Below are 8,549 nucleotides of genomic sequence, written 5' to 3' on the forward strand. Positions count from 1 at the left end.
AGATATATTATTAAACTTATCTGGTATCAACTGCTTCAACGAATTTATTCAAAATGTAGCTTTATTTGTTAGTGTCACATACTTTTGGCCCATTATTCCCTCCAGAGTGATTATTCAGTTTATTCAGTTCTATTTATGGTCCTCTATGGGTTCCACATCGTTATTGCACAACAACAAAAATTGATGATTGTTTTTATGCAATGTGCATGCGTTCACATAAGTCGAAAGTAGTAAAAAGACGAATTTTCTTTCTTCATTGGAATTTGGTAAACTAATTCATTTCAATTTTGTTAATAATTGAAATGAAATATGAAAGCTTTTATTTATGCTTGCTGTGCTCTCTTTGAAGGTTTATTTTATCCAAAAAATACTGGTTTTCAGCGTTTAAAATAATCAAATAGTATAAGGGATTTGATTAAATATTTATTTTAACTCTGCATATTTTTGATTTCAATTTTTATATTCTGTTATATTGGATATTTTGGTTTAAAATAAATAAGAGTATAAATGTGGAGTGTCTATAAAAGTATTTGTGATGTTATGCAAACGTTTTTACCTTTTAATTTTAGCTCTCAGCAATAATTATTGGATTAGGTCAAATCCAATAGTTATTGCTGAGGTCAAATATATTTAAATCAAATACAATGTTTTTATGCAAATAATGACGAGTTTGACTTAGTGCTGTGTAGGAATAAAAACTAAACCAACATGAAAAGACTACGAATAATGTGATTTAAAGAAACCAATATATCGTTTCAGTTCTATAGTGAAGCACTTTCTCCTGTGTTAACGAAGAACAAAAGAACACATATCTTTTTCTTTCAGTGTCCTGAGACTATGAAGAAAGTGTTTCATTTCAATTCCATCGTTGATCTGTTTATGTGACCTTATTTTGCGCTCTTGTTAGCATTATTGTATGGTTTTATGGTTGTGCAGTCAAAGTGGCATCTAATTAAATAAGACGTTTCAACCAAGTTTTGTGCATAAATCTTGACTTTTCTCATTCTTTTTATTGAAGTTTATCACTAAGTGTTTAGGCTACACAATGTATTATAATTTAATTTTCATTTGTGGCAAAAACTTTTTATTAAATTTGTATATCTATTTTATTTTTCAGGTTATTTCGTCTTGTTTTCTCTTCATGTAATTTCTTTGACAATTTGTGAGTATAAAATTATTACTCTCTTTATGATTTTCTAATTATAAAAAAAAACTTATTCTAACTTATATGTTTATTGTAATATTTTCTATTAATTGGAAGCTAGAGAGCTTAAATCTTGTAATCTTGCATTGCACTGTTTTGAAGGTATTGCACCTCACCTAATTAATATTTCTTATACTATTATGAGTTATTAATTTTCCTAAGTAATATAGTCTTAAATTCTTTGAATGAATCAAGGTTTTATTGAATTTATTATACTACCTATATTTCATGTTACGTTACTCAACTAAATTTGCTATTTTTTATTGTTTAGAAGTGCTTATAAAAGATATATTTCAAAGTGAATGATGGTTTTTTAAGAGATTATTTTAACTATTTATTGTTTTTAAATTTTGAAAAAAGTTATAACAATTCCTTATTTAAAATTGAGAAAGATTTTAAACCACTTTGCCGAAACATTGTAAAAAGTCTATGTCACATCATAATCAATTATGAGTCGAAGAAGCTAATGTAATAATAACTGATTTAAGCTTGCGCCATTACACTAGACCTTATATGAAGAATTATGTATGGTCTTTTTCTATGTATTTTTGTATGGGATTTTGCATAAAAAATTTAAAGGGGAAAAAAAATAGATAAACTGAAATCTTTTATATTACAATTTAAAAATGCTGGAGAGCTCCAGCCATCAACATTTGTATCGAGCATTAGAACTGGAAGCTTGTTAAAAAATATATATATTTATTAATAAGCTTCTGTATCTAAACATTAGTTTCGCTGAATAATATTACATTTTGATAATTATAATAAATGTATAACATTAGTTTTTGTATATGTGCATAAATTTATTCCTAATGTGGCTCCTAATGGTCTGAAGTTAGTTATTATGTTAAAAATTAAAAAATGTGTTAATAACATTCTCTGTTACACGCATAACATACCTATCTTTGACTTAGAAACTAAATTTTGATGACAAAAAAAAAGTCTACAATTATAAAACGATCCCCAATATCTTATTTATATTTAACAAAATGTTTTGAGTTTTTATTTTTAAAAAGGACAAAAACAGTCGCTTAGCAGTATTTTAAAGCATTGCCAAAAAAATTTTTTTTTGAAAAGAGACAAAAACAGATGATAGGAAAAGTAAATTCCGATAAAAACTATTTATAATGTATTTTATGTTATTTTTTAGTTTGATCATATTTATAAAGTCTGTAGAGGAAGCTTTTTTAATATATAGAAAAATCATCTATGCTTTGCCAGAAAAGCCTCTGGTTTTACATCTCTGTTAAATAAAGGTAATGAAAACTGGGGTGAATTAAAAACAGTTACTTTTGTTATATTTTATGGAGAATTATTGTATTATATTTTTTAATGAAAATTAAAGAAACGTAATTTAGAGTGAAAGGGGAAAATGAATTACATAATGCATTTTTGACTCTGATTTAAAATTCAGATTTGTAACTTTTTTGTTTATCTTCAAAATTCCCTTATTTTCACCCGATTTTGATTTAAAGAGTCGATTAACAATTTTTTTTAAAATGCAAACATTTGATGTGTTGAACTGAGGGATCATTCACAAACTATAAAAACAATTGAGATTATCTTTTCTACCAGATTTGTGGTTTCAGAATTTTTAGGACTCTAGAATAATATTTTTAACTTGATTTGTAAAAGCTCAAAAGGGGAATTTTGTGCCATATACTTATTTGATATTTTTGTAAGATGATGATTAGTTGTTCTAAAAATTTGATTTGATCACTTTGTACAGTTTATTTAAAATTAGTTCAATACAATCACAAAGTTTTTTTTTTTCCGTGGTGAGGAGGTTGTTTGTTAAATAATTTTTTAAAAATAAAATTACTAAATTTGAAAGACATTTTAAGTAAAAATATTAAGTTTCGATTAGTAGTTATGCAAAGAATGTTTTTATGTTAAAGAATAATAAACCAAACTACAATTTAAAATAATTTTAAATCATCAAATTGGTTCCCAGTAAGAAGTTATTCTAATTAAACTTAAAATAAAATTTCTGATCATGTTTATGATAATTTTTATGTAAGTTTTGTTTGTACCCAATGTTTTATTTATATTTTGGAAAACACGTTTCTCAGGTTTTTTTTGACTACACAAAGTGCAGCTTATTATTTCAAATCTTCTGTGACATGTCTAAGAATTAAAATATTGTAATCTGAATTTTAGTTTTGTCTATTTCAGAACAAAATATAGAAATTTTCTAAAAATAAAACTACTAACAGATTAAAACTATGTTGAATTCCCATAGAAATAGACTAATATAAGACAGGAAAAAAACTGAAAAATTGCAAATCCTGTCTTAATTTGTCCTAAATTTATTGCATTATCTGCAAAATTATAGATTTTTTTTTTTGGAAATATTTTAAAAGTCTGCAAAAATATTCACTAAAACTCACACTGATAAACTACTTACTAATTTGTTAGATAGTAATCAAAAAATAGTTTATTGCACCTAAACTCTATTTAACTATGTCTTTTGAAGATTAGAAAAGTAAACTTTTAATATTATCTAAACTTTTTTTGCTGAAAAGTGTACAATATTTTCAAAATCATGAAAATTACAAGAAAATCCATCTTTTTAAATGATGTTTTAAAGTACCTTAAAAACCTATCCCATAGCACCTTAAAAACCTCTCTAATTTTAATACGCCACTTACTTTTGTACTACAGCACAGTAGATCTTTACAGTACCAGAGTTATTTCAAATAAACTAAAATCCACATTTAAAAAAAAAAAATCATATTTTATACTGTTAAAAGTAATAAAATTATGATATGAGATGGACAACTTAGAATAATGAAATTTGCTATACATGTTAAGAACACAAATGTGCATTATTGAATGAATTCATATTTTAAGTACAATATAAAGATTAACTTATAATGAAATAGTTATGAAAATTAATATGTAGCAAATAAATTTATTATTATGACAGGAATTTTTTCAAAGCCTGTTTTCTTAAAATTTGAACATTGGGTACATATAAAAAAAAAGCATAGGTACAAATAAAAAAAAAGAGAAAGTTAAACATATAACGCTTTGTTATAATGTTTACTAATTCTCATTCCTCTCATATCTATTCAATTTCTCTATCATTTTCTGGTTATGGAACATTGGGTGATAAAGCTAAAGTTTGAAGCTATGATGCTAATTTGTCAGTGATGAATTACTCATAATTTGTATAATTCAGGTTTAAAATTAAAAATATTCTAATACTTGGTTTTGTTTTTGCTTTTATTTATATGTGAATATAAAAACTGAATGTCCCGAAAATAAAAATGTAAATAGATTAAAACTGTATCCACTCATATTTACCGTAACCATAATTTTATAATTCTACCAATCTTAGTGATTAAGGACTTAGATGTTAATATCTCATGAAAAACTTGGGTTCTAGCCCTGTGTCCTCTTGACCTTTAGCTTACTTTTGCAGGAGTGCTTTACTGTTTCACATTAATCTCAAACAGTGTCTCATATTAGCCCCTGACATTGATAGTCAATGATGTTGTATAACAAGATTAAAACTGTGTTATCTCATATTTACCATATGCATATGAGATTGCATATTGCACATAAGTTGCAGTCTCATAGTGGTTAAGGGGCTAAGTATAGTGCAGGTATTAAGAATTATTAATAAAAGTTACACATTAAATGACTGAGAAGATAAAATCAAAAAACATTAGAATTTAGAACAATTAAATTTAAAGTATAGGGTAGAAACGAAGCGAGTGTCGCCAGATTCGGCAGAACACATCAGATTGAAAACAATAAAAACTTAAGTCAAAAGAATCCATCACTCACTCAGGTTACCTCTAAATGTAGAAAATAAAAAAAAATAATGGAGAGCATTTTACAATGACAAAAACATTTATTTATTAAGCTCCATCGCTCACAAACACACCAACAAGGAAATTAAAGCGACACTAGCTGCTAGTTAAATATAAAGGAATTATCATCCCAGAGAGGAAGATAAATTAGTTAGGACAAAATTTGAATGTTTTTTTTTTGTGATATCATGTATTCTCTGCTTTTATGTTAACTTCTTTTGCGCTGAAACCGAAAAAAAAAAAAAAAAAAAAAAAAAAAAAAAAAAAAGGATTGGTTCGGGAAACAACTGTGCTGCCAAGAAAAGGATAAAACTAATATTAAAATTGGGTCTGCCAAATGGGTGACACAGGACAAAAAAGAATGTTCTTGAGCCTTCAGTTTTTACTGACAAAGGATTAAAGTTACCTTAAGGTCAGGGATGGACAGCTAAATTATAGTTAGTCTTAAACAGGTGATGAGAAAATTCTCATACACAAAAGAGCACACAGTTATTCAAACAAATAAAGGGTACTTGATTTAAGATGGTAACAGTACAAAAGCAACATTAAAGGACGCAATTAACAAACTAGGAAATGCCAGAGATAAATTTAAGAATATTGTTATGTTTTCTTAATTAGAATTAAATTAAGAATTATTCCACATAGATGTTAACCATTCAAAATAAAATTAATATTCTAATATATATAATTATTTAAATAATAAAAACTTTTTTAAAATATTTAAACCCAATATTAAGAATTTAAGAAGTAATATATAAAATAAAATAGCTTAGTTGACACACAAATTAAATTACATTAAATTAGTAATAATTAAATCACAAAAATTTTTCTTTATAAAAAATTAATAATTTAACAAAAGTACACCTTATTAAAGTAACATAGTAATATTGATTGCCAAATATTTAACATATTACCAAGGTTATATGTAAACAATATTTTAATGTCATAAACAAATATTCATATGTGGTATGTAATACCACACTAAGATACCTTGTAAACTTGTTCTAGTCCCCGGGCCCCTTGACCCACAGCTGAGTGTTGCAGGAGGGTTTTACTCTTTCAAGTTAATCTCAAACAGTGTCTCATATTAGGCCCTACCATTGCTCAATAGTCTATTGGCTACATTGAATACATTTTAATCTTATAATACTAATTATTCCTTGATAAATAAAATCCTATCATAATTTACCTAAATTTTTATTTATCTGTTATGTAATAAAAATTTTGATGTTATTTAAAAAAAGTTTTTTCTTCAAATGAGTAATTTAATTAATTGTATGTTTGTTTTTTTTTAAATTTCTTTTTCGCATTTTAGATTTGTTTGTGATTTTTTAATTGTATGGTAGTCTAACAAATAAAACAAAGCAATATTCTAACAAAATAAACAAAAACTCATATTTTTTTACTAGAAAATAAAGCAGTTTTTATAAAGTGCCTCTTATTATCCCCATATCAAAAAAAACGGCTCAATCGTGTAGTTGTACTTGAGGTTTTTAATTTACTTAGCCTAATTATAATCATCATTTTATTTTTTACCTATCTGTTTTATGTTAACTATTTAAGTGAACAATGAAAGATTATTAATTCACATTTTGTTTTATTTTTAGCATTCATATAAAATGGATAATATTACCAAAACTATTAAAGATTTTGATTTGGAGGCTTCAGATTTAGAGTATTCAGAGGATGATGATTCAGATTTAGAATATTATGTGGGGGCAGAAGATAACGAACATGCCCTGAAATCTATTTCCAGGCCCCAATGTCCACAACCGAATCAACAAAAGGGAAAACCTAGCACTTTTCAGCCAAATGAAGGCCTCTGGCAAAAGTACAGCCACAAAATATCAATCGAAAATTACATTAGTTCACGACTTCCTTCTGCTCAAAAATTTTTTGATCAGGAGGGTAGAAATAAAGTTGCCCGAGTTAAGGATAAAGAAAGTAGAGCTACCATGGAGCAAGTATTAGATCCCAGAACACGGGGAATTTTATTTAAAATGTTGAATAAACGTATTATGTCTGAAATTCAAGGTTGCATCAGTACCGGTAAGGAAGCCAACGTATATTATGCGCCAACTGAAAGTGGTTTAGAAAGAGCAGTCAAAATATATAAAACTTCTATACTTACATTCAAAGATAGAGATAAGTATGTCAGTGGAGATTATAGATTTAAGCATGGTTATTGTAGAAAAAATCCTAGGAAAATGGTTCGCACATGGGCTGAAAAAGAAATGAGAAATTTAAGTCGAATTCATTCATCTGGTTTACCATGCCCTAAGCCAATAATTTTGAAAAGTCATGTCCTGGTTATGGAATTTGTTGGCAAAGAAGGTTGGCCTGCTCCATTACTAAAAGAATCGAATGTGGATGAAGAAGAATATGGTTCATTATATATACAGTGTGTTTCACTTATAAGGGATTTATACCATAAATGCAAGTTGATTCATGCTGATTTAAGTGAATATAACTTGCTGTATATGGATGGCAAAGCTATCATCATCGATGTATCTCAATCAGTCGAACATGATCACCCACATGCATTGGAGTTTTTGAGAAAAGATTGCACAAACATAACAGAATATTTTAGAAGAAATGGTGTTTCTGTTATGACTGTTAGGCAGCTTTTTGATTTTGTGACATCTTCTTATGAAGATTTGGATGTAAAAAAATATGTTGAGGATAGAGTCGCTGAAAATATTAAAAAAGGGGTGACAGAGGAGGCAAAAGTGGATGAAGAAGTTTTCAAGCAAGCTTTTATTCCCAAAAGACTGGATGAAGTTATTGATGCAGAACGGGATGTATTTTCTCCTGAGAAAAATGATACAACGTATCAAACTTTAACTGGGCCCAAATCTGGTGAAAATATGGAATCAAATTCCTCAGGTGATTCCAGTTCTGATGCTTCTTCAGATAGTGAAGATGAGTGTCAAGAAAAAGCTTTTTCTAGCTCTGCGAGGCCAAGAGAAGAATCCCCCAATTCCAAGAAAGAAAGAAAAAAAGCTCTTAGAGATGCTAGGAGAGAGAAACAGAAAACTAAAATACCAAAGCATATTAAAAAAAGGAAAGAAAGACTTGGACGTGAAAGCAGAAAAATTAAAAAATAAACTATGCTTGTATTCATATTTAAATTATTGCAAATAAATTAAATTAAAAAACTTTTCTTTACTTCCCTGTTATTATTTTAAAAAGTTATCTAAAAATTATACAGTAGAAAATCTATTACATAATTTTATAAACTGCAATTCTTGAAAAATCACAAACTAACTTTGTGAGTGCTAATAAGGAAAATTGCCATAGAGAAAATTGTACAACTAAGTAAGAACAACAACATTAATTGTTTAGTACTAATGTTGCTGAAAATTTCAATTTTTTTCCCTTAATATAAGTAGTACTTGAGTATATTTTGTGTTTTTATGTATTTCTATCTAAAAATTATTTTAAGTCATTTTAAGAGTGATCTGTTCCAGACTAATATTGCCATATACAGTAAGTAAGTTTAAAAATAAATGAAATGATCTATA

At 27.1% G+C, this 8,549-nt stretch overlaps 1 protein-coding gene across 1 annotated transcript; it reads left to right on the forward strand.

Moving 5' to 3' along the window:
- The first annotated feature begins 2 nt into the window (after nucleotides 1–2).
- Nucleotides 3–8,187, forward strand: LOC107438639 (RIO kinase 1). The gene is made up of 3 exons (XM_016050969.3): nucleotides 3–266; nucleotides 1,118–1,162; nucleotides 6,633–8,187. Exon 3 carries the CDS (start codon nucleotides 6,645–6,647, stop codon nucleotides 8,130–8,132), a length of 1,488 nt encoding a protein of 495 aa, XP_015906455.1. The 5' UTR covers nucleotides 3–266; nucleotides 1,118–1,162; nucleotides 6,633–6,644; the 3' UTR covers nucleotides 8,133–8,187.
- The last annotated feature ends 362 nt before the right edge of the window (nucleotides 8,188–8,549 follow it).

This window comes from Parasteatoda tepidariorum, chromosome 6 (genome assembly GCF_043381705.1).
Source record: "Parasteatoda tepidariorum isolate YZ-2023 chromosome 6, CAS_Ptep_4.0, whole genome shotgun sequence".
In the NCBI taxonomy this organism is placed as follows: Eukaryota; Metazoa; Arthropoda; class Arachnida; order Araneae; family Theridiidae; genus Parasteatoda; species Parasteatoda tepidariorum.

Coding starts and splice junctions, on each gene's coding strand:
- LOC107438639 (XM_016050969.3), top strand. CDS start 6,645: ATGGATAATATTACCAAAACTATTAAAGATTTTGATTTGGAGGCTTCA.